General features: G+C 38.8%; 2 protein-coding genes across 2 annotated transcripts; both read left to right on the top strand.

The window, feature by feature from the left end:
* The first annotated feature begins 5904 nt into the window (after positions 1 to 5904).
* On the top strand, positions 5905 to 8013 carry LOC122642472 (L-type lectin-domain containing receptor kinase IV.2-like). Its single transcript, XM_043836002.1, has one exon. It carries the CDS (start codon positions 5905 to 5907, stop codon positions 8011 to 8013), a length of 2109 nt encoding a protein of 702 aa, XP_043691937.1.
* A 13014-nt stretch (positions 8014 to 21027) lies between these two features.
* On the top strand, positions 21028 to 23077 carry LOC122648517 (L-type lectin-domain containing receptor kinase IV.1-like). Its single transcript, XM_043841723.1, has one exon. It carries the CDS (start codon positions 21044 to 21046, stop codon positions 23075 to 23077), a length of 2034 nt encoding a protein of 677 aa, XP_043697658.1. The 5' UTR covers positions 21028 to 21043.
* Positions 23078 to 26666: the final 3589 nt, after the last annotated feature.

The raw sequence follows: 26666 nt of genomic DNA, 5'->3' as shown, positions 1-26666 counted from the left end.
CAAATTCAGAAACGTAAGAGAAGTTTAGTAATCATGTTACAAGCCGAGCATTTGAAGAGAATTTGATAGTGTTGCTGTTTCCTTTCTTTTTTAATCCTCCCATATCAGATTCGTAATCTTTGATATCGTCGGAGTGTTCGAATGAAGTGAAGAATATCTTCGCTGGTTCTGCCGGAGTGTTTGAACGAAAGGGAGAACTTTCGCTGGAATGTTTGAACGAAAAGAAGAAGAGATTTTGGGTTCATTTTCTCTATTGTTATTAGGGGGTATTATTGGTATATCAGTATAATAAGGGCATTTTAGGGTTTAAATGAAAATATTTTGGGTGATGTCATCACTTAACAACCATTTTTTACGGAATGGGTACGATTGATAGAATCTTTTGAGTTCCGGGGAGGGGAGAGTTATTACCCAATACCCAGGTGAGGGGTTTATCATTCCGGCATCATGGAGGGGAGGGAGGAGTAATTTACCCAAAAATTTAACCTTTAGTGGCGCTATAACTTCCGCCTCTAAAGGTCTCTACACGGGCTGAACTTAATATTGCTACAAAGTACAAAGTAATACTAGTGCCACATTTAGTGGCGGATTTTTGATGGGTTATAGTGGCACTTTATATGCCCTTAGAGGCAGAAAAAACATCCACTTAATATCATAGTTTGAAAATCAGGTTTTAACTCGAGCTAGTCACCCGAATCAAGTCAAAATTTTGGAAAACTTGGTCAAGAGTCAAGTAGACTCGATCAGGGTGAACTATAAATTCGACGACTCTAATCATTTTTTGAAATACCTAGTTGATTAAATAAGTCAATAAATTTAATAATTAATAAAAGCATAGTCGATAAATTAATTCTTTCTTAAAACTAACAAAAAAAATTTCTTTCAATTTGACCATTTTGTCTTCAAGGCTACAACTCTCTCTCTCTCTCTCTCTCTCTCTCTTCCTTCATCCGATGCAATTAAGTTGGATAGTTGATGAATATTTGAATAGTCATCTTGCCTTCCCAAGAGTAGTTAATTTTTAGATGCGAAATGGAAAAATAATTATAACTAATCTTTTGAATTAGTATGTACAACTTATTAGTTAGTGCTTCTGATATATATTGACAATGTTAGACAACAAAGAGAATCATCTTGGTGGGCTCATCTCCCTCCATATGTACAATTGCTATAGGGGTTGATAAGCTTCATAAGGGTTGTTAAATTTTGGAAGCTCAAAATGTTATACAGGATATTACAATCTGATGGTTGGGATCATCTATACGATAATAACAAATATTTTATTGATCCAATTTTCAAGTAATCTAAGCCACATTAGAAATGGAGATCATTCGTTCCTCTTTCTTTAATTTATTAGGGGGAGTGTTCAGATGTAGGGAGTCCGAATCATGTCCTTGTGTTTCCCCCAAATTTCTTTAGTCTGGAGACCGTTGTTGGATGAGGAAACTATTCCATAAAGTGAATTGAATCAAAGAGTGGGTTCTACCAATGCCTTGGTAATCCAAGGACTTTTCAAAACAAATGCAAAGATTGAAATGCCAAGAAGAGGAAGATAGAAAGATATTGATATTGATATTGATTTAGGAAAGAAAAGGAAAAAAACAAAAAAGAAAATGGTAGATCAACATTCCATTCCTGGCTTGTTGATGTTGATAACATGGTGCTAATGACCTGCTGATATTGAACATGATGCCCAGTGTTTCAAACCTACTGATGTTGATAACATGATGCCCCTGGCCTACAGATGTTGGTAGATCACATGGTTGCCTTGGTCTACTGATGCTATAACATGATGTCTTCGTTTCTGGCCTACAAATGTCAATATGATGTCAAGTAGTCTGCTGATGTGTAGAACATGATGCCTCTTCCAAATGTTGATCCCCCCCTCAGTAAAAGATGAAAATCTTATATATAGACTAAACTTACAGAATCTTGAGTTGTGGGTAGTTCCAACAACTTCCATTTCTCATTTTGAATTTGAATTTGAACTCTTTAGGTGGTTACATAACTGCTCATAACCTCCTACACCACCTTCCCACTTTTTTTTCAAATTCAAAGAAACCCATTTCATTGTGTAAGTACCATGGTCCTCGGGACGAGGGTTCCTCAGCCTCTTGGCGACAAAGATTGGCTTCGATGAATAACGGTGTATCGTTCCGATATATCATCATGGGGATTAGGATCATGCTTTATAAAGAAATGGAGCCGCCACCTAGGATTAGGGCCTAGGACCCAATGGGTGTAGCCCCATCCGGGGTTAGCGGAAAGGGCTATGTGATTCCATATGGTCTGGTCAGAGATTCAGGGTAAGTAGTCAGGTTACAAGGGTGGGAAGGTGTTAGGCACCCACCTCGCCCGGATAAATCGGTCTTTCTACTATATGTTGGTTTTCGAATATTCTCCCTTGATAATATATCATATACTAACATGTAAGGCTAAGTTATGATGCACTAATATTGATAAAGAAAGAAAAAATCATTTATTATGTACACTAAACAAGTTGCTTTAATTGTCTACATTATGCCAAAAATAATGATAGGGAAAGAGACAGATACATGTCTAGAAATGCAAAAAATAAATGAAAGCGCACCGAGGGCGAAATATGTGATGTCCCACGGCTCAGGTGGAGACGGACGATCGGCTTGTCTCTCTCTTGTCAGACAGAATGAGGCTATACGAGATGAGTTTTGTCACTCGGACTTCGAGCGAGTAACGGCTATATAAGAGATTCTCGTTATCCGTATACGATGCAGAATAACTAGTGAAGGGGGTTTTTCGTTATCCGTACACTCGATGGGATAACAATATCTAAGAGCGAATCGCTCTATATTTGGATGGATAACCGAAGGATCTACCCAGGTCGAAGAACTCCACTCGCTCACATACTCATGCGGAAAAGATGGGGGGAAAGAGAATGAAAAGGGGGCAAAACAAGCCCTGGAAGGTCTCCTTACCCGAGAAAAGCTTGGGAAATGAGGGAGGGGGACCCTCCTATTTATAGGGAGGGGCCCCTTCTCTCTCCTAGCTAGATAAATCCCCCACGGCGCTGTGGGTGACGTCAGCAAGCTGACGTTACACCCCCTCATGGCGCCGTGGGAGCGCAGTGCCTTTTTTCCTTTGTTTTTTGGCCTGAAATGGGTTCTAAAGGGGTTCTATCTGGGCCCATGGGCTTGGTCTTTTTGGATTTTTGTCTCCCTTCTGACTCTACAGAAAATTTTCTGTCGGGGGGCTTCGCCCCCCTACACCCCCCGCAGGGGGGCTGCCTACCCCCTTAGACCCCCACGGCCTGCTAACCGGCTAGCGGGACCACCGTGGTGGGGGAGGGTGAGCAGTACCTCCTTTAGCGTTTAGTAAAAGGGTCTGATAAGTCATTTTAGGGATGTTAGGGTGATTTGGTTCAGATGTAGGGACAAGAGTCCTTCTTGAGAGAGATACCGATGTCTGTCCGTGTCTTGTCGTCATCATCGCCGGGGGGTGACAAAATTCAGTGTCTACACATGGCATACTAGGTAGTTTCACAACTACCCACTTCTTTGAGAGTTGGTTGCAACCACTTTGCTGACCGTTCGTCAGTCGCTGATCGTTTATCGGTCATTGACCTTTTCTGATCGTTTTCAATCATTGGCCGTTTCTGACCGAGCTGACCATTTTTTATCATTGACCGTTTTCGGCCTGACTGCTTCTAACTGTTTTCAGTCACTGCCCGTTTTTCCATCACTTACTAACAAGTCACTCTTGACATAAATACATTTCGGTCTATTTGTCTTGACCGAAAATAGGGTGTAAACAATGCCCCCTGCAACCACTGTGGACGATGCTATAAAGTCCATATGTAGTTGCATAAGACTCTCGTTTTCGGTCATTGATCGTTTCTAACCGTTTTTGATTATTGACCGTTTTTGATCGAACTGACCGTTTTCGGTCTGACCATTTTTGCAATGGGATTTGCCCCCAGTTGAGCACCTTTCAGTGCCTGATTCGGGATTGGATCCCCTTCATCAACAATTCTTCTTCTTGGCAATAAGATTCAATTCTGGCTGGTGTCCCACTGGGCGTGCCAAATTGTTTCCCCCAAATTTCTTCGGTCTGCAGACTGTTGTTGGATGAGGAACCTATTCCATAAAGTGAATTGAATCAAAGAGTGGGTTCTACCAATGCCTTGGTAATCCAATGACTTTTCAAAACAAATGCAAAGATTGCAATGCTAAGAAGAGGAAGATAGAAAGATATTGATATTGATATTGATTTAGGAAAGAAGGAAAGAAAAAACAAAAGAAAATGGTAGATCAACATTCCATTCCTGGCCTGCTGATGTTGATAACATGGTACTAATGACCTGTTGATATTGAACATGATGCCCAGTGTTTCAAACCTATTGATGTTGATAACATGATGCCCCTGGCCTACAGATGTTGGTAGATCACATGGTTGCCTTGGCGTACTGATGCTATAACATGATGTCTTCGTTTCTGGCCTACAGATGTCAATATGATGTCAAGTAGCCTGTTGATGTGCAGAACATGATGCCTCTTCCAAATGTTGATCCCCCCCTAAGTAAAAGATGAAAATATTATATATAGACTAAACTTGCAAAATCTTGAGTTGTAGGTAATTCCAGCAACTTCCATTTCTCATTTTGAATTTGAATTTGAACTCTTTAGTTGGTTACACAACTGCTCATAATCTCCTACACCACCTTCCCATTTTTTTTTCAAATTCAAAGGAATCCATTTCATGGCATACTAGGTAGTTTCATAACTACCCACTTCTTTGAGAGTTGGTTGCAACCATTTTGCTGACCGTTCGCCAGTCACTGGCCGTTCGTCAGTCGCTGATCGTTTATCGGTCATTGACCATTTTCGATCATTGACCGTTTTTTACGGAACTGACCGTTTTCGATCATTGACCGTTTTTTGCCTGACTGTTTTCAGTCACTGACCGTTTTTCGATCACTTACTAACAAGTCAGTTTTGACATAAATAGATTTCGATCTATTTGTCTATTGATCGAAATAGACCAAAAATAGAGTGTAAACATCTTGTACAAGGACATGAACTAGTGTCCATTGTATGTTAACTAGTGACACGTGGCATACCTATAACCAGTTACCTTCTCTTCCATTGTATGAACACCACGAGCCGGGAGACACTACTAGGGCCCGCATGTGATAAGAAGGGAATAATATGGGAAAGAATCCGGATATTTTCCTCGAAGGAAAGGGAGAGTTTTGTCTCTACGTATGGAATTTTTTGACACAAGATGTCTCATACCCAATGACTTTTTGGTGGTTAATTGAAAGCTAGGTTTTAAAATCAGGAATCGGTGACGGAATCGGTCGTGCCAATTATCGAATTCTGATTTGAATCGAATGGAATCAGTTTGAATAACTTTAGAATTGACCTGAAATGACAGAAGTTGAAGTAATCTAGTGTATATTCGATTCAGAACGCTAGAAATCAAAATCAGTCCCAATCAATTCCGATACAAATAAGCCGTTTACCGATCCAGTTCTCCGATTTTTGATACCTGATTGAGAGTTGAGACGACTTGAGACCATTCCGGTCTGCGACCTTCAATTTGCACTGGCCGACAGAAATCTTTTTCCCATAAGAGATCCCACACCCATTGACTTTAGCGGTCACTTAATTGACCATTGGCCGCTTTGATTGACCCATCAACCTCTTAACTTTCAATTCCCGTAATACCACGGCATTACCCTTCGTCGATACTTCATTTAATGTCTACCAAAAGGAAAAGATACTTCATTTAATGGAAATGTTCCATCTGAACCGCTGGAAATCGTATTCGTGAACATTCACCACCACCCAACTAAATGTTAACCCCTAATTCTAGTAAGTCAAGATGTACTCATACATGTTTATTAAGTTCGTCTCCTTTTAACAGATGGAATCAAAGCACCAAGAAAATGGAATGATGAGTTCACAGAGGTTCGAGAATCCGGAAGCCGCCATGTTTTCTGTTTTCAAGCTTACTGTTCTGTTCCTCATCGCCAGAATTGGATCAGTAGCCTCACAAGGTGAACAAGTTAGTTTCACCTACAATGGTTTCACAGGAAGTAACCTGAAGCTGGACGGCCTAGCCCAGATCACATCCAAAGGCCTTCTTCTGCTGACCAACACCACCAGGCAACAGAAAGGCCATGCTTTCTACAATGATCCTATTCACTTCCTTTACCCTTCCTCTTCCTCTTCCTCTTCCGGTGCCACCTCTGTTTTTTCCTTTTCTACCACTTTTGTCTTTGCCATCATTCCCCCATATCCCGATTTGAGTGGTCATGGGATCGCCTTTGTCATTGCACCCACAAAAGGCCTTCCTGGTGCTCTTCCAAGCCAATATCTTGGCCTCTTCAATGAGTCCAACGTGGGTAATTCAACCAATCATGTTTTCGCAGTCGAGCTCGACACCATACAGAGCAAGGAGTTCAATGATATCAACGACAACCATGTCGGTATCGACATCAATGGATTGACCTCTGTGGCTTCAATTCCGGTAACCTATTTGGATAAGAACGGTCGGTCTGAGAACCTCAGCCTCTTCAGTGGCCACGCCATGCAAGTCTGGGTGAATTACGATGGTGTCCACAAGTATCTCAATGTATCAATAGCTCCAATCGGTGATCCTAAACCTGCTCCCCTTTTATCACGGTCTCTCGATCTTTTTCCGGTTATGAAGGAGACCATGTTCGTCGGTTTCTCATCTGCTACCGGTTCCGTTCTCACATCCCACTGTGTGTTGGGATGGAGTTTCAAGGTGAACGGACAAGCAGAAGACCTTAATCTCTCCCAACTTCCCAAACTTCCCAAAAGAGGACCCAAGAAGAGATCACCCCTGATGACCATCGGACTACCTGTAATTGCCGTTGTTTTAGTGTTGGTGTCGGTATTTGGGATCCAGTCTATAGTGAAACGGAAGAGAAAATTTGCAGAAGTGCTTGAAGAATGGGAACTCGATTATGGACCTCATAGGTTCAAGTATAAAGATCTGTATATGGCGACTAATGGGTTTAAGCAGAAGGAGCTTCTGGGTATTGGTGGGTTTGGTAGGGTTTATAGAGGTGTGTTACCCAGCTCCAAAATTGAAGTTGCAGTGAAGAAAGTCTCACATGAATCAAGACAAGGGATGAAAGAATTTGTTGCTGAGATCGTTAGCATCGGTCAATTACGACATCGGAATCTAGTAACCCTCTTGGGGTATTGCCGGCGTAAAGGAGAACTTCTCTTGGTATACGAATTCATGCCTAATGGAAGCCTAGACAAGTACCTCTTCGATCCATTCATGCCGGTGCTGGATTGGGTTCAGAGGTTTCGAATTATTCGAGGTGTAGCATCTGCACTGTTTTATCTACATGAAGAATGGGAGCAGGTTGTGATTCACAGAGATGTAAAGTCCAGTAATGTTCTATTGGATGGGGAAATGAATGCAAGATTAGGAGATTTTGGACTTGCAAGATTGTATGATCATGGATCTGATCCTCAAACAACACATATAGTTGGAACGCTGGGTTATCTTGCCCCAGAACTTTCAAGAACCGGCAAGGCCAACCCTAGCACAGATGTGTTTGCATTTGGGGCTTTTATATTGGAAGTTGCTTGTGGGAGAAGGCCAATAGAACCCATAGCATCAGCAGAGGATCTGGTGTTAGTGGATAGGGTTTTCTCTTGCTGGAGCAGAGGTATGGTTCTTGACACTGTGGATCCAAAATTGGGAATTAATTATGCAGCGAAGGAAATGGAGCTTGTGTTGGAGCTTGGATTGCTCTGTTCTAATTGCATTCCAACAGGAAGGCCAACTATGAGACAAGTAGTGCAGTATTTGGAGGGAGAACTTCCTCTACCAGAGTTGTCAACTCTTAGTCTGAATGTTGGTGGCGTAACATATGTAGGTAGCGATCAAGGCTTTGATGATTTTGCCATGTCGTATCCTTCTTCTCTGGGGAAGAGAAGTACTCAATCAACATCAGTTTCAGAATCGATACTCTCTGGAGGACGTTGAATTTTTGTGGATAGCAAAGGGCTTGATGCATTTGTAATGTTGTATTAATTGGGTTTTGTTTTCCCTCATGCTAGAAACAATCTCTTTGTAATAGCAGGTAAGGCTGTGTACATTATGATCCTCCTCCGGGTTCCTTGTGCATTTGTCATGCCATATTCTTCTTCTTATTAAGTGGATTTTGTTTTCCGTACACACAAGAAACAGTTTCTATGTGAAAGCAAGAGTAAGATTGCGTACATTATTGAACCTCCTCGGACCCGCAATGACGGGGAGCCTTCTGTGTTTTGTTTCTTCTATAGAAACTATATCACCTCTTGTTTGGCATCATTCTCTTTCAATCAAGATTATTATCAATTATTAATTGTCACTTACTAGGGACTGGACCATTCCATTAATTTTGGATGAGTATTAAAGGCTTCCAAAGGTTTCCCATGCTCCTATAAATCTCAAGCTCTCAAAATTTCCTATGAAACCATGAACTTACTATTAGATTTCAACTTAAATGCTCATGACCCAACTTAGTATATAAATACATTCAAGATCGGAAAATTAATCAAAGTTGGATTATTACCAACACCCCCTCAAGTATAGGTGGAATGGGACGGCATTGTTCAACTGGAAAGATGCAAGAGCATGGTTTGAGGTATCAGTATGGGATCGCCCCTATCAGGCGATCTGTATCAATATCACTAGCCACGATCCTGATCCATGGCCGATACCGTATTGGTGGAATGGTATAGATTAGGTGTAAAAATGTCAAAAAAAGCTAATTTTTAAGGAAAGCCAAGGACATTTCTGTCCAATACGGACTATTTGATACCGATCGGGTAATTGTATCAATTTTTGGGATGACCGATACCCAATCCAATACAGTGCACTAATTCCATGCTTAAAAGAAATGTTTAGACCAAATGAATTTACATGTGTGAAATGACACACCACGAATTTCATTAATGAGAATGAGGGATAAAAAAAACATAGCTTTGTGCTTTCTTCTATGAGAGTATGGTGAGAGACCGTGGGATACTCGATCCAATCCTATCCTTTTTTTTTCTATTTTCTATTTTCTTCTTTGTTTCTATTTCAATTAATTTCATTGTGTGATCTGTTACAATTTCTTCAATTGTTGCCTAATATTGTGAGAGACTCTGATATCATATTATATTCTAACGTAAAAGCCAAAAACAATGAATAATGATATTTTTAAGGGAAAAAGATCCTTGCTAGTCTATGTGTAGCCTGTGCCCAGACAAAGGACTCTGCGAAATCACCGCCCCACCCCCTATAAATGAAAAAAATCCTACCCATTGTTGCCTTTGTGCACACTTTCAGTGGCCCACGCTTGTGCAAAGGCCACATAGCCTGACTGTGATCTTCTATCCTAATTTTAATTTTAATTTTAATTTTAATTTTTCATTCTCTAAAAAGATGATTGTGAAGTTGGTATGCTCCCTAGGGCCTGAAAAATCTTTTCCAAAGACTAAATATGTTTTCTCTAGAAACAACATCTTTGTGAAAGCAAGGATAAGGTTGCATATATTATAACCCACTCCAGACCCTACAATGGTGGGAGCCTCATGCACTGAGTATGCCCTTTTAGACTAGATTTGTATTCCAAATCCTCTTTATGAGGGGGAATATAACAAGGTCCAACCTAGATCAACTAGTCAAGCTAGAATTTGACAAAACGTAACTTCCGAATCATCCCCCCTCCCCCTCCCTCCCCCCCAACCCTCCACTCAAAAAAATTAAATATCCAAACCACTTCAATAATAAAATCTTACAGAACTTGAAAAAGGCCTACTAGAAGGCAGAAGCAATGATCCTATATTGTTTTGGGTAAATTACACAGACATCCCTGACAAATGGCTAAAGTACACTTGTCTTTTGTTAGAGAATTATGTTAATTATTTATGGGAGGAGTTTTTAAAGAATTTTATGATCATTCTGCCCTTGAGAGGGGCATGGAATGACCACTGTGCCCCCATGGAAAGACAAAAAATTCCCGGGGCACGGTGGTCATTCCGCGCATCTTGTGTCTGGGTGCAAAGACATTGCACTACACTTGCCCAGGTAATTTTTTCTTTCCCTAAAAAAAATTACAAAAGGGGGGAACACCCCCTAACCAAATAAAAAAGAGAATAGCACAGGGGAACACCCCCGAACCAAAGAAAAAACAGAATAGCACAAGGATATAGAGGATGGGACCGAGGTCAAACCCCCACTCCCTCCCTTCACCTCTTACTGCCGAATCCTCCATACATTTTGTAGGGCTGCAATAGGATCGGGTTGGATCGGGCTCTTTAAAACCCTAGCCTAACCTTGAGTCCCCCTTAGTTGGGCCTAGGCCCGCCCTGACCCTGACTCAGGGCCTAAAAACCTTGACCGACCCTGATGGGCCAAGCCCAACCCAAGCCTGCCTTGATTGGCCCTGATTGGCCTTGATTGGGCCGGGCTTGGCCTATTGGCCCTGACCCTGGGCCTTGGCCCTAACCCTGACCCTGACCTTGGCCCTGGCCCTGACCCTAACTCTGACCGTGGCACAAAAATGATTTAACTTACCAACATGTGAAATGTTACATGTAATTGACCAGTATTGACCTCCTCCATTAGTCAAACCCACAGTTCATGCCCCTCACTAGGCTCCGACTGCAATTAGCAAATTAAAATAACTGAATATTTATATAAATCTGGTTATTTTATTATGTTTCTTTTTCCTTGGTACAATGGTTAGGCCCAATTTTAAATAATTATATTCTTTGATCACATGTATCATAAATTCTATGTTTTGACAAATAAAGAATTTTCTTTACGGAGTACAACCTAGAAATGATGCTTCAATAAACCATAGAGCACATACTAGAATACTAACACAATAAACATATCGAGGCCAAGATCAAGGCCAAAATTAGGGTCACAATTAGGGCCAAGATCAGGGTCAAAATTAGGACCAAAATCAGGATAAAACACCTAGGCCAAAATCAGGGTCGGGCTAAGCTCGAGGTCTCAACCCTGACCCAGCCCTACCCTAACTTAGGGCCAAGGATTTTTTTGCCCTAATCTCACCCTCAGGGCCATAAATCTTTAATCCAGGCCCTGTTCCAGCTCAGGGTGAGTTCGGCCCGACAAGGCCAAACTTGCAGTCCTAACATATTGCAAGTTTGTTTTTGATAACTTTTTTGTGTTAATTCATTTATTTTGTTCCCCATATTTGGATCAACTTATTATCAAAATATATATATATATATATATCATATTATCATACTATTATATAAAAGCACGTTGTGGCAAATCTTTCAGTTATCTATTCTACTCTTCATTCTTATCTAAAATTCTATTCTTCAAATCTTAATCTTTATGTCATTCTTTCTTATAATTTCATAATCTTAGATACCCTTAGTATTAATTACTGTTTTTAATTAATATATTTATTATTATTTAAAACAAATCTTTCAATTGCTACTTTTCCTTTATTTATTAATGGTACCCTTACCCTCAAATTTTTATAATTTTTGATAATTCTAAATTGAGTCCTCCTATTCCACGAGAGATATCTCCACTTTCCATATCTCTCTCTTTAATTTCTCATAATTCTTCTCCTACAGTTTCTTTTTGTTATTTTGTTTTATGAGTCTCCCTCTCCACGATCACCTCTCTCCCAATCTCAGTGTTTTGAAGGTAAAGCCGAGAACCCATATTGTTTTGTTTTACCTTATTTCTGTCCTTGTAATGAACGCCATTGTTTCTTTTTCCCCATTATGGGCAATGTGTCTATTTATGCCTAGATGGAATTTCCGTTTAATTTCTAATAATTTAAAACCTTGGGGGTTTTAATAAGGGAACGATTCAGGCCTTTTGATTAAATTCATAACTGTGGTTTCCTTCTTCAATGTATAGTCTGAACATTTTATTAGGTTGCTTCTCTTGGCCCCCTTTCTTTGTGTTTTTATTGGGAGGGAGAAGGGTGGGGGGAGGGAGAAGGGAGGGAATCAAGGAGAACATCGCTTACATCTTGCCTCTTCTTTTGCTATAAACCTTCAGGTTTGCTAGATTTTGAAATTAGAAGATCGGCATTATGCTAAAAGGTGCACACATTAGGCTTAATGGATGGCAGCAAGCAGCAGTGGCTCTTGGCTCAGCATTTGGTGCTTTATTGGACCCCAAAGAGCAGATCTAATTGCAGCTCTGGGGGAGACAACCGGAAAGCCAGCCTTCCAAAGAGTTCTTGAAAGGATGAAGAAGAGCCCTCAGAGCAGAGTAACTGTCTTTATATCAGTCACCATTTTTTTTCCTGATAGAACCCCAAAACATGAATATATGTCTTAACTGATTCTCTGTACTGGGGCTGTGATGGGGATGGCAGTTGTGGTAATTCTCTTATTTTGTTTCCTTGAACCCTAGCATAATTGACATATCCTAAAGCTATAGTACTACTCTTTTTGGGCAAGTGATTCTCTCTCTCTCTCTTTCTCTCTCCCGGCAGATCTGTGGTGAAGCGAATTATCTTGGATTGAAGTCTCTCATGCTATCTTCTGATGTTGATAAGGCTCCCATCCTCCCCATAAATGATCTTCTCACGGATTTTGATTGGAGAAATAGCAGCACCGTTAATCCTATTAAGAACCAGGTATCGTCACTCATTCTTTTTTACTCCCTTGCCTTCTTGGAAATTTTGGGTTTTTGCGGTCAGCACCACTGGAACTTGTTAAGGATCAAATCTTGTTCTCATAGTATAAGTAGAGTTCTTACTTTCTATTCAAAACACACGTTTTGCAGTTCTTTCCCCTCTTTTTAAGTTGTATGATTATTACCTATCAGCTATAGCAATGTATGTATCTATGGTGTTGTCCTACATACACTGGTAGAGATAGGTATGTATGAGAAATCTTCTATGAACCAATACCTATAATTTCTCATCCTATATTTAGATGTCTCCCTTTTATTGGTGTGCATTATTTCAAGCTCCAGTATTGAAATTATACCGTCAATTATCTCAAGGATAGGAATCTGTAGTGGGGTGTCTACACCAACAGTTTGTCCTCATTCATAAGTAAGTTAATTGATACAAGTGAGGCCAGTCTTGATTTGTCCCAAATTTTTTGCTTCATTGCTATGGATCTTATCAATTTCTTGCTTGATTCGTGCAGAACATCACGAGATGGGGAGGAGTGCTTCTTGAGTTGTCCCAGTTCCAAAGTGTCTGGAGTACAAGAAGCTGATAAATGGTATCTTATATTATTTACTAATGGGTCAATTGTCCATGCTGTTGTAGGATATCATTTGCATAGGTTTGTTTATAATACATTTGAAATTTTATGAGCATAGTGTTGTGATAAAAAGGAGATGTTGGAACTTTTAATACTACAATGGATACTTAGGGATCAATTTTGGCCAACATAGTGGTGATTGCTTACTGCTTGCCATATTTGGTTTTCTGAAGGATTATAACCCCTCACCCCGTTTGAAGAGGTAGCAACAACATGTTTACTGAGAATTAACAATTTGCCATATTTGGTCTTCATTGGCATGTTTCTACTCTTTTTTGTTTTCATCATCTTTTGCACAGATGACAATCAGAAACTAATTTTGTGCTAGAATTTGTGATTTAGTCACTACAGGGAAATGTTATGGCTTATGATGCCTCAATGCTACCACCCCATATGGCCCTACTCCTACCCACCTAAGTGGAAAAAGGAAAAGAAAAACAAGATTACACATTAAGATATTGATTCAATGCTTTTTATATTTTTTACAGAAAAATTGTCCAAGTTCCTTTCTCTTCCCCAAAACACTCTCCCTCTCTTCACAATCTCCCTTTCACCATTCCTCTCTCCTCCTCCCCCCCCCCCCCCCCACGTCAACTTATGGTGATTTCATGGAACTTGCTGGAGTTATCTCCACTTTCCTCACGTAAAGATAGGAGGCTGTCAAAATGCCTTTGCATTTACTATGAAATTTATAGCGCATATTTCCCACCAATCTGAGTTTTGTAATTTTTCCATATAGCTTTATGTTTGGATGTGATTTATATCTCTAAATGTTGAGGATTACAGTATGCACTTGAAGCTGCATCAGTCTATACACATTTACCATTGAATTTTTTGAATAATGTATAGATAGAATAGCCCTTGAAATGGGACAAGAGTATTAAGTATCTCCATGTATGCACATCTCTGCAACATTGAATCTGTTTTTCTGTATTTCTCTGAGCAAATTTCTCAAAACCAAGCCTTCTAATTTAGCCATACCATGGTTATCATATGAACTGTGACTCGAGCATTCAGAAACTTTGTTCTCTGCCTCTAATCCATGAAACTTTTATTTAAACTCTGAAGACATAATCCATTTGTATCCTTTTAATGTCAGCTATATATGGCCCTAGAACCTAAATACTTATACTTTGTTTAAAAACGGTGTAAAATAGGATCTAATTCCTTGGTCATCCTCCCATCCTTGGTCATCCTCCCATCTGGGTCTTTCAAGTTATTTGTTGTTTCCTGCTGTTTTGAGTAGATAACATGAAAGGTTTGTAGAGTTTTATCCTCATTTATGGTGCATGAATCTCATTTTTTCTGATTCAGCTGACAAGATGTGCATTGAGGACTCCAATAGTAGCGTGGGTCCTGATGCTATTGCGCTGAAGAGTGGTTGGGATGAGTATGGCATTGCCTATGGAAGATCGACCAGAAATGTTCACATCAGAGGGGCTTACCTTCAAGTTTCTACAGGTTCTGCCCTTTCTTTTGGTAGTGAGATGTCTGGTGGCATCTCTGGCATTGTTGTGGGGGGGCCTGCACATACAAAATTCCTTCACTGGTATTTCATTCAAGACTACCAATTGCAGACACGGATACATGAAAGACATTATATCATATTTAGAAATGGTAATTGTGAACATGGCACTCAAAGCCACGAGTCAAATTGGATCCCACCCAGATGACAAGTTTGATCCAAATGCTCTGCCAGTGATGGAATTGGCCCTACTGATACCGATTCAGATCGGATCATAATCAGCTGGAATCGGTCCCAATAACACTAGAATACACCATAACTCATAGATTCAGGGGGAATCTTGGCAAGAATATTAAGGTTTGTAACTGCAGAAATCGGAATCGATCCTGACCAATTCCAATCCGATTCACTGATTTTTGAAACCTTGCTCCCTACACCTCAATCAGTCTTCTTTTTTGGTAAGTAATCTGTCTTTCTATTATCTCTTTATTATTCACTTCTGGCACTTCCATTTCATTGTTTTGTTCAAATGTATTTGATTTTTTGAGTCGGTGTTCCCAACATCATGTCCAAATTTCCAGAGCTCCTATTCAAATTCTTCATTGGCTTACTTTGCCTGGCTTCTTCTGATGGTTATGCCGCAACCATGTGAGATTTTCACTTCGCAAATTCTTCCTTCCAGCTCCTCTATACAATGAAAAAGAAACTAGATGCCAGTTCCTTCTTGAATTCAATTCAATTCTTTTCTAATGACATTCAGAATCTGAACCTTTAGTTCAATTTTCTCCAACTCTTTATCATACACCGCTATCATGCCTGATCTGCAACTCAATTGTACAGTCTCATTTCTTCATTCTTGTGTACAGTTCAACCTGATAGTTACATGTGCTAAAATTATACTTTATAAAATAACAAAAAAAATATATTCTATTTGAAGAATATAAAAGGTTGAGAAAACAAGGAGAAAAACCTGGACTGGCGGTCGATTTTCTTAGGATATGGAACTAAAATGACATGTGACCTACCTATGGAACTATGAATACAACTTGAGACATCCCACAAGGAAATCAAAACAACAATGGGTTGGTCTTGCACCTGGCCTTATTAAAAAATCATCATTAGCCCCCAACTTGAGGGGGAACCTCTACATGAACTTCCCAACCTTTCCAAAACTTAGAAATACCAAGTACCATTTTGCACTCAGTGTTTGGAGGAGATGATAAAAAAAATGGATTAGATTATAAGGTGAGGTATACTTGGGATTTTCAGCTGAACTGCACCCTTAATTATTGCAATCATTTCAGAAAGGCCCCTAATGACTCAAATTTGAATTCCGACACAAATCAGATCACTAGGATTTCTTTTTTGTATACATTGTGTATCAAAAACTGAACATTTGAGTCCAAAATAGCAACAGTAATTCAAAATAACATTAGCCCTAGCACATTAAACTAAAGTGGATCCAAGTCCATCTCTCTCTCTCTCTCTCTCTCTCTCTCTTTTTGCGACAAATGCCCACAACGCATTTTATATATATATATTAGGATAAATTTTTTAGGCTTCTTCTAGTCGTAGGGGTGTTTTTATCATTTTCAAACTACGGTGCATAAATTTTAGGGTTTTGGATAAATGTCACCTGAAAATGCCCATTTGTCCAAATGGCCCTTTATAACTTTTTTAATTACAAATGTCCTCCTAATTTTAAAATATTATAGTATTTTGGTCCAGTCCGTTAATTTGGGATGTTGAACACTTGAACGGTAGTTTCAAGGAATCTAATGACCAAAATGCCCCTCTATAAAAACCCATCAAAATTAAAAAATAAAATGATCAAATTGTCCTCATCTTCTTCAAATGATTTAGGGTACGAAACTGAAATTTTTTTTCCCCAAATCGTTTAGGGTTTGAACCCATCTGATATGGGGGAAAAAAATTGAGGGGAAATTATACCAATGGTATTCAAATTACGTCCGCCATGGGTTTCTTTCATTCAGCTTGCCAAAGTTCGGCAGGGCACTACAACATATGACTGGGATTTCCATGTATTTCATACACGTAAGTCAATCAAATCATATCTTTACCACTTAAAGCGTTCCAAAGACTCGAAATCTTCTATTCAAACATTTCCCTTCTGATACTGGACGCTACCTCACTAGATCCAGTAATGGCGGTGGGTTTGAGGTTTTAACTTGCTTTTGTTGGAGACGGGGATTGCTTTAGTCACCTCTGGATTTTCTTTCTTCTGAAGGTAGAATCTATTAGCTTTTCTGTTTATTCAATTTTACTTTTCCTTTTGATTCTGGCTCTATGGGCTCCCCCGAGAACAACACAAAGTACTCTTCTTGTGATTTTGGTTTTACGAATTTTTGGGTTTTAGGGTAATGGGTTTCAGCTTAACAACACAATTTAGAAGAGTGGAAGAAGGAAAAAAATTGGAATTTTGTAAGTAATAAAAGATGACTGAGTTTATAAGTCCATGTCCCTTCTTAAACTTCTGCGAATTTTCTGCAAATCTTAATTCTAGTATACGATTTTGGTTTCTTTAGTACATTTCTAGAATTCGAGTTTTTATTTTATTTTACTTTTTTAAGAGAACTGGTGTTAGAATGGAAATAAACAGGAGAAACTACAGAGGTGTGGCAAAAACGCAGGACTTGCCCTCTTTTCCGCCATCAAAACGGGCTTTTAAATAGTGTTGGGGGGGGGTGGAATCGGGAATGTATGGGAAAAAATTAAGGATTCATAGTCCTCAAGGCGCTCAATTTCGGACAGCTTGTGATCTTGCTTTTCAGATGGGTTCAAATTCATATGGAGAAAAAATTTTCAATTTCAAATCCTAAACGATTTGGGGAAAAAAATTTCAGTTTCAAATCCTAAATCATTTGGGGAGGATTAGGGCAATTTGATCATTTTATTCTTTAATTTTAAGAAAAAATTATCGAGATCTATTAGATAAAAATATTAATTACAATTTAAGTAGGTCAAAAATATGTTTTACATCCACTAATTTTGTTTTTGAAAATATTTACCTAATCCCCAAGGATATGGATCCAAGAATAAAATAAAATAAAATATTCTAAAATATCCTAATTTGATTTATTTATTTATTTATTTTCAATTCTTTCATTTTTAATCACATGTGAGACCCACCCCCTCCTCCATAGAAGACCGCTGCAACCTTGCACTCCAACAGACCTGTAACACCCCTCCTCCTACGAGGCTGCAGCGGCAAACTAGGAGAACTTTGTATTTCCCACAAACATGCCCCTTCCTAGCTTGGTTTTGGTTGGACCGTGTGAGAGAGAGATTTCCATTCTCACTTAGCCCATACAAGACCAAACGTTACGATGAAGAATGCAGACAAACACACTTCACCGCTTATACATCCCCCACCTCCAATTTTAAAAAAAAAATTATTAAAAGAGGAACTAGAATCCAAATTAGTGACATTCTTAACAGAAAATATCTCCAGGACGACAAAAATAGAAATCGATAGAAACGAACAGCAAGAACTTCACCGGCATCAAATTATTCACGGATTATATGGAAGATATTGAAGCAAAGCGCAGCTTTTCGAGTTACAGATGTTTTATAGCAGAGGAAAAACTACATAGCTGCAGGAGGAGTAGAGGGGGAAGGGTTTCTCAGCCTATTCCATGAAGACACACAGGAAACCAACGATGTTGTTTTTCTTTCCTTCGTGGAAAGCTCCAGCTAAGACGACATTGTATACCTCGTTTGACTCGAAGCCAAGCAGAGGGTGTGAACCGGAGCAATAGTTGGATTCAACGGCAGTATTCCTTCTTCCATTTCAAATTTGACACATTTAATGTCTCTGAACCTTGCTAATAACTCGCTTTCTGGTGAAATCCCCGATCTCAATCTTCCAAATCTGCAACAATTAAACCTAGCGAACAATAATTTTACTGGAAAAGGCTTCAGAGATTTCCCAGTTCAGATTTCCTTGGTAACGATATTTCTTTCACAAATTCTCCTCCTCCAGCTCTTCCAGTTGGCCCACCTGCTCCTCAACCATCTCCATCTCAACCGTCTCCAAGTGGTGTTAAGCTCAGTGAATCAGCGTTATTGGGTATTATAATAGGCGCGTGCGTTCTGAGGTTTATGATTTTTTATTTAATACTAATTCCTTGCTTCTCGCAAAAGAATGGTGGCGGTGGTGCTGATGCTGGGAAGGTGTTGAAAACCAAAAGGTCACAGGAAAAAGCAATAGGGTTGCAAGTGAACTATGCAAAGGAGCCAGAGTTGGATTCAAGAGGAGAGGAGTTCCCTCTATAAATAAATGTGAAACCTGAGGGTGAAGAACAACAGCGACAAAAAAAACAAAACATAAAGCAAGTCAGTGCTGTGTCGCTCTCCTGAGGGATTTCTAGCTTTGGAAAGAGAAAGAGAGAGAGAGAGAAAAGAGCAGAATTGGAGTGCGAGGTTGCAACGGCGAGGATGGTGCGACCTTCTATAGTGGAGGACGAGGAGGACGAGGAGGAAGTGGGTCCCACATGTGATTATAGTGAAAGAATTGAAAGAAAAATAAAAAATAAAAAAGAGAATGATAAAAAATTGAGGTACTTTGAGAAGTTCAATTTTCTTTTGTTCATGGAACCCATGAGCAATTAATATTTTTGGGGATTAAGTAAATATTTTCAAAATCAAAACTAGTGAATGTAAAACATATTTTTAATCTACATATGTTGTAATTAATATTTTTATCTAATAGATCTCGGCAATTTTAATTAATTTTGATGGGTTTTAAGTAGAGGAGTATTTTGGTCATTAGATTCCTTGAAACTAACGTTTAACATCTCAAATTAACAGATTAGACCAAAATGCTATAATGTTTTAAAGTTAGGGGATATTTGCAATTAAAAAAGTTGTAGGGAGGCATTTGGACAGATAGGCATTTTTAGGGGAGCATTTGTCAAAAACCCTAAATTTTATATTTTTTATATGACATCTCTAATGCTGATAAATGTGTTGAATGTGATTATTCTCTATTGTATTATGTTTTTTCTTATATTTTTAGGGTTTATTTTGATGCATCCAAGCATTTTTAGGGTTTTTCTATGTATATAGAGTGATTTGAATATTATCTAGATTACTTAATGCACTCATGCATGTTAGGTCATAGTGTTTTTAGCCATTCCATAAATCTAGCTAGTTAGGGTTTTGCATGTCAACTAGTTAATGTTGATTCTATAAATATAGGGAATAAGTTCCCTCCAATGCTTTTGTGCAGTTTCGGGCAAAGGAAGGAGTTGAAAAAGATGACCCTATTCAATTGGGGGTATTTAGGACAATTCCTAACGAACAAGCTACAGTATTTCAGGTGGGGGCATGTAATTTCGATTCTGAGCTGACAACATGAGATTCTTTTCCCCCTAAATATAACTTGTTTACATTTTTCATCTGTTAAACATGTATATTATTTTTCTTGTATTGTAGCCCAACCATCAATTATGTGCTACTCTAATTTTTTATTTTGTTTTTCATATTTTATATTAGTTATGTTTAATTTTACGGGCAAGAGATAGCTACTTGATCGGGTAGCTCTGGCACCAACACGCATTGAGGTATCAGCATAGATGAGATTTATTATTTCAAGAGGGACTTGGTGATAATTTCACGTGCTCCTGTGGCTTGACACTGTAGACACACAACCAAGCACTATTCTTTTTCTCAAATTTAAAAATAGATACGAATATTAGTTTAACCAGATGCATCGAGGTGCCTAACACCTGGATTCTTTGACCCTCCACCTGATCCGCACCTTGACTTTTGGTTTTACGGATTCCATTGGTGAGAATACTTCCTTTTCTTTATTTTTTTGGTTCCTAGAAAGAAGAATACTTCCTTTTGAGAAACGGTAGTTGCTCTCACCCTCGGTCTTGCCAGGCCAAACTTGCGCATAGAATACAGTAGAACACACGAGAAACACAAAATCTTCACATACCATGATTTTAGCGGAGTAGATTAATTGACCATCGAATCCTGCCACGACCTATTAACTTCCAATTCCCGGTAATACTACGGCATTACCCTCGTCCACCAACTTCAATTCTATCAATTTGAAGTGGGAATGGCCGCCATGGCTGGTGGCTACATGCGGTTTACTGATTAGATAGTCGACCAAGTCTTCGACTCTGTAACTAGGTTGACCTGACACATGATGGTTAACTGCTATCAAAGTCAAATTGTACATTTTCCTGTTTTATATTAGTTTCGTTCGTCTCATGAACAGAACTAAGGACCAAGAAAAGGGAAAAGGATCCAGAATCCGGAAGCCATGTTTTCCGTTTTCAAGCTTACAGTTTTGTTCCTTCTTGTGAGAAATATTGGAGCAGAAGAAGTTGATTTCATCTACCATGGCCTCAGAGGAGTTGATCATGTGAGCTTGGACGGTATAGCTGAGATCACATCCAATGGCCTTCTCTTGCTGACAAACAATACATTGCAAGATACGGGCCATGCCTTCTACACCAACCCAATTCACTTCCTCAACAAATCATCATCCGGTGGTGGCACCGGCACCGCTGCGGTACTCTCCTTCTCGACCACTTTTGTTTTTGCCATCCTCCCCCAGTATCCCAATTTGGGTGGTCACGGTATCGCTTGGTTCATCGCACCCACAAGAGGCTTCCCTGGTGCTTTTCCAAGCCAATATCTTGGCCTCTTCAATGAAACCGACAATGGCCATTCAACCAATAATGTATTCGCAATCGAACTCGATACCATAGAGAGTAAGGAGCTCAATGATATCAACAACAATCATGTCGGTATCGATATCAATGGATTGGACTCTGTTGCTTCTGCTCCGGCATCCTATTTCGATGAGAGCGATGGTGTGTCCAAGAACCTCACCCTCATCAGTGGCGATTCCATGCAAGTCTGGGTGGATTATGATGGTGTACACAAACAGCTAAACGTCACATTAGCTCCAATAAATGTTCCTAAACCAGCTCTTCCCCTCTTGTCAGAGTCTCTCGATCTTTCTCTGATCATGCAAGAGTCTATGTTCATCGGTTTCTCATCCTCTCTTGGTTCTATTCTCACTTCTCACTATGTATTGGGATGGAGCTTCAAACTGAACGGGCAAGCAAATGAATTCAATATCTCCCAGCTTCCCAAACTTCCCCAAAGCAACCAGAAACCAGCAATTCTGACCATTGGGCTTCCTGTAATTGTCTCTGCTTTAGTGTTAGGTATTGTAATTGGCATATTGATTAGAAGGAAGATAAAATATGCAGAAGTACTTGAAGAATGGGAACTTGATTATGGGCCTCATAGATTCAAGTATAAAGATCTCTACGTCGCGACTGATGGGTTTAAGCACAAGGAGCTTCTTGGTATTGGTGGCTTTGGTAGAGTTTATAGAGGTGTATTACCCATTTCCAAAATTGAAGTTGCAGTGAAGAAGATCTCACATGATTCAAGACAAGGGATGAAGGAATTTGTTGCTGAGATTGTTAGCGTGGGTCAATTACGACATCGGAACTTAGTAACACTCTTGGGGTATTGCCGGCGTAAAGGAGAACTTCTTTTGGTATATGAATTCATGCCCAATGGAAGTCTAGACAAGTTCCTTTTCGATTCATCAATGCCGGTGCTGAATTGGAGTCAGAGGTATCGAATTATTCGAGGTGTAGCATCTGCACTGTTTTATCTACATGAGGAATGGGAGAAGGTTGTGCTTCACAGAGATGTAAAGTCCAGTAATGTTCTATTGGATGGGGAAATGAATGCAAGATTAGGAGATTTTGGACTTGCGAAATTGTATGACCATGGATCTGATCCTCAAACAACACAAGTGGTTGGGACACTGGGTTATCTTGCACCAGAACTTTCAAGAACAGGGTTGGCCAACCCAAGCACAGATGTGTTTGCATTTGGGGCTTTTACATTGGAAGTTGCTTGTGGGAGGAAGCCAATAGAGCCAAGAGCAACAGCAGAGGAACTGATGTTGGTGGATTGGGTGTTCTCTTGTAAGAGAATAGGGAAAATTCTTGACACTGTGGATCCAAACTTGGGGATTAATTATGTCGAGAAGGAAATGGAGTTGGTTTTGAATCTTGGATTGCTTTGCTCTCATTGTGTTCCAACAGCAAGGCCAACTATGAGACAAATTGTGCAGTATTTGGAGGGAGAACTCCCTCTACCAGATTTGTCATCTCTTAGTCTGTCTGCCAGTGGCATAACATCTGTGGATGGCGAAGGCTTTGATGAGTGTTTAACCATGTCGTATCCTTCTACTTCTTCTCAGGGGATGAAAATTCCATCATCACCAAAAGTTTCAGAATTTCTACTCTCTGGAGGACGTTAACTTGATTCTCAACCTAGCTAAAATGGGTTTTTTTGTAGTCAATTTTTTTATTTTTTTTTTTGTTTCATAAATACAACCACTTTTGATTGTGGTCCTCTTCCAATAATGTAGAACTTATAAAGCCATCAAGAACATTATCATTTAACTGTCCTTTACTAGGGATTGGACTCATTGTAACTAGCTGAAAAATCCCACTCCCCCTAACTCCTTTCTTTCTTCTTCTTCTAGTTCTTTTTCTCCCCCTTTGGGTGGTTGATCTCTCTCAATCTCTCTCAACATTTCGATCTCTACCAGGTGATGGTTCAACTTAGAACAAAAAAAAGGAGGGTTTTGGAATAGATAAGATACAATCTAAAGCTACACATGTATGTGATATGCACCAGTCATTTTGTAGGTTCAAATTAGTGGATGTGTGTTGATTGACATGTTTAGTTGGATGGAGCCCAATTGATTGAGGGTGATCTCCTAATGAGTATCATGGGCTTTGGTTATCCGCCTTAAACTGTGATTAGTCCTATTAGTGATTGGGTCTTATCATGAGAGAGATTCAATTACTCTTATTTCAGGATTGGTCCCTACACCCTGTCTATATGAAAGTGGCAATGCCCATTACTTGTTATTATTGACAATTATGTAGAGCATGAAGCAGACAAGACTAACAAGAATGAGAGAAGAGCATTCGAGGAGATCTTTGACAAACGATATAAAACCAGGTATGGTCATATGCTAGAAGCAATGACCCCACAGTATTTTTATAGAACAAGAAACGAGACATTCCTAACCTAATTCGTCAAAGAAACTAACTAGTTCAAAGCATTGATTTTATAAGATTCACATGTAATGATAAGAACCAAGTTTTCCTTAAGCCATGGTTGATGGATTTCGTGGGGCTTCAAATGCGCACGAGAGTGCCTTGGGAGGGTATTTTAGGAAACATACTAAAATCGTATAGGGATTTGTGAACCCTAGGATGATGTGGTGAACCTTCATCACATGTTGAAGGAATATTTTCTCCAAAATCTTATGGGTATATATCTTTTCCTTTTAGACAAGCAATATCCAAGCTCAATCCTCTAACTATATATTTGATCAATGGATTGCTTTTGACCAATCATTATCAACAACTCTCATAGTCTCATTTAGTTAGCCTGGTGGTAAGGTCTCGCGCTGGTAATAGCAGCATTTTGGATTTGGCTACGAATTAGGTAATATGAAATAAAATAAAATAAAATAAAATAAATCTCATTTAGTTGTCAAAGGACCAAGTTTTATTTCACCTACGGTGAAGACTCTTTTTAGACGCAATAGGTATGTGAAGGGACATTTGGGGTTTTTACATATGAGGGGCAGGTAATTATGATGATAGAGTTGTGAGTGAGGAGTTCACCTGGCTGTATATATCTAAGAAAATTTTGTTCATCAAAGAAAATGATGCATTGAAATAGTTGATATAACCAACCAAAAAAGAAATCATCTGCCAAATGAGATTACTTCAAAGAACTTCGTCTCAACAATTATTTTTGGTTTAGGTTTGTGGAAAGTCTTCTGCTGCGGAATTCCAACTTGACAAAATAAGATGAGCACACTTGGACGGATATGAGAACATGACTAAGTACATAGAACCCTAGATAGACTTCTCTTCATATTTGAACCTGATCCCTAACTTGTCTAGGGACTCGTTTTTCCTTAACCATGGAAGAAACAAGCTCTTATTAATTACAACCCTAGAATCTCATTCCGTAGGTGCAAAAAAGTCAAGATATTAATAGCATATGTCAAGATATTTTTCATCTGCAAAAGTTTTTTGTTTTTTGCAGTTTTTTTTTATGTTTCAAGATCCTCCAATTCTGTGGCGAACTCTTTGGCCAGGTCGGTCCTATCGATTGAGTCTCTGATAGTTTGACCACTTACCTCTCCGTGGTTTTTGCAATTTTGTAATGCAAATGCTACTGTTTGTAATGACTTTTCTGATTAATAGATTTTCTTTTAATCAAAAAATAAAAATTTAGGCACCTAATTAATGACCTTTGATAAGTAATATTTACCTTATTAGTTTCATTAAGATATTTACCTTATTTGTTTGTAACATTTTGGAAAATTTTCATTAAACTCAAGATATAATCCTCAAATACCGTCCAATCCCCATTTGGAACTATGTTTGACCTGTTCCCTGGTAAGGGGTAAGTTTGACAAAGTTATGTTCAAGTTCGATACCCCCTATCTTACATATTTTTTCCTTCAATATATATTGTTTCATATGCTTTACGGTTTTCCAACCTAGATACCTAGAATCAATTTAGATTTCATACTTTAATATACATGTTCATATATTGTTTAGATATGGTTCAAATAGAGGGAGCCCAACCTCCGGCCAAGCGGTCTGGGTGTCTAACACCTTTCCTGCCTGTAAGCTTGACATAGCCTCTGAGTGGATCAAAAACCTTATCCATTTGAGCTTGTTTTTCTCCACCAAAAGGGGGAGACCTTTATGGATTCTAGATATTTATCTAGGTGGTGACTCCCAAAGAATTCTGGTCACTGTCTCTATTTTGACGTCAATCATCGATCGAGGGGCCGAGCCCCACGTGTTTTTCCCTGATACCTACAATGGGTGGTGTGTTCATCCCTCTCCCTCTTTTTAGTTAAATAAATATATTATATTATTTTTAATAAAAACTTTCATACATGGTAATGTGTGAATATGCTTAACACTTCATTTCCTAGATAACTTTACTCAGATAGTTTGAATCAATAGATTTGACAAGAATCACCCTAAACCCTAGAAATCCAATAAAGAATATTAGGTTTTAGTAGTAATACTATCATCATATTAACATATGATTTTTAATAAAAAAACCAAAATTTTGTATAGCTGCAATAATATATTACCGTCATCACATCTATAACCTGGCAGTAATATATTACTGCTACTATATAAGTTATTTAGAGGTAGATTTTTAATTTCCATTCAAGCTTCACACATGAAATTTTTTACGGGCATATGAATTATTTAAAAGGCTTTTTGCGGTTGAATATTATATATTTAGTGGTAGTAATATACTACCACTGTTCTACCAAAAATATATACTACCACTGTGAAATATTGATATTTAGTAGCGGTAAAATATTTATCGTCACTACATATAAAGTATAAATTTTGCTCTTATAATTTGTATAGGGAAAAGAATGAGATTTTATAGGTCTAATGTTTATAAATGGAGTTTGATGAAACAATTCTGTTTTAATCAAAATTCAGAAATTCTTCTCTCTCTCTCTCTCTCTTACTATCATCCTGATTTCTTTGTATGTGGAAGTATATCATAGAAGCAAAACTGATGTTGGAATTACAATGATTGGCCATAAGTATAAAAGCCATGGTGTAGGTGGTAATTACCTAATTTTTGGTAAACATCAGAAATGATTCTGTTAAGTGCAATCCATACAGATTTCTGTTTCTTCTAAACTTTAGAAACGTTTTTTTTTTTTCAGGGTTACCATACAGCATTTTAGGACCCAAAAAGGCTCAAAAAACACATAAACACATAAAAGTGCGCCGAACCCAAAAACACTAAAAAGAAAACAGAAACGT

Source organism: Telopea speciosissima, chromosome 1 (assembly GCF_018873765.1).
Source record: "Telopea speciosissima isolate NSW1024214 ecotype Mountain lineage chromosome 1, Tspe_v1, whole genome shotgun sequence".
Lineage (NCBI taxonomy): Eukaryota > Viridiplantae > Streptophyta > Magnoliopsida > Proteales > Proteaceae > Telopea > Telopea speciosissima.
Note: the sequence above shows the minus strand (reverse complement) of the source record. Positions and strands in the feature narration are given on the sequence as shown.

What these genes read in the sequence shown, in the direction of transcription:
- LOC122642472 (XM_043836002.1), top strand. Translation starts at nt 5,905, where the DNA reads ATGGAATCAAAGCACCAAGAAAATGGAATGATGAGTTCACAGAGGTTC.
- LOC122648517 (XM_043841723.1), top strand. Translation starts at nt 21,044, where the DNA reads ATGTTTTCCGTTTTCAAGCTTACAGTTTTGTTCCTTCTTGTGAGAAAT.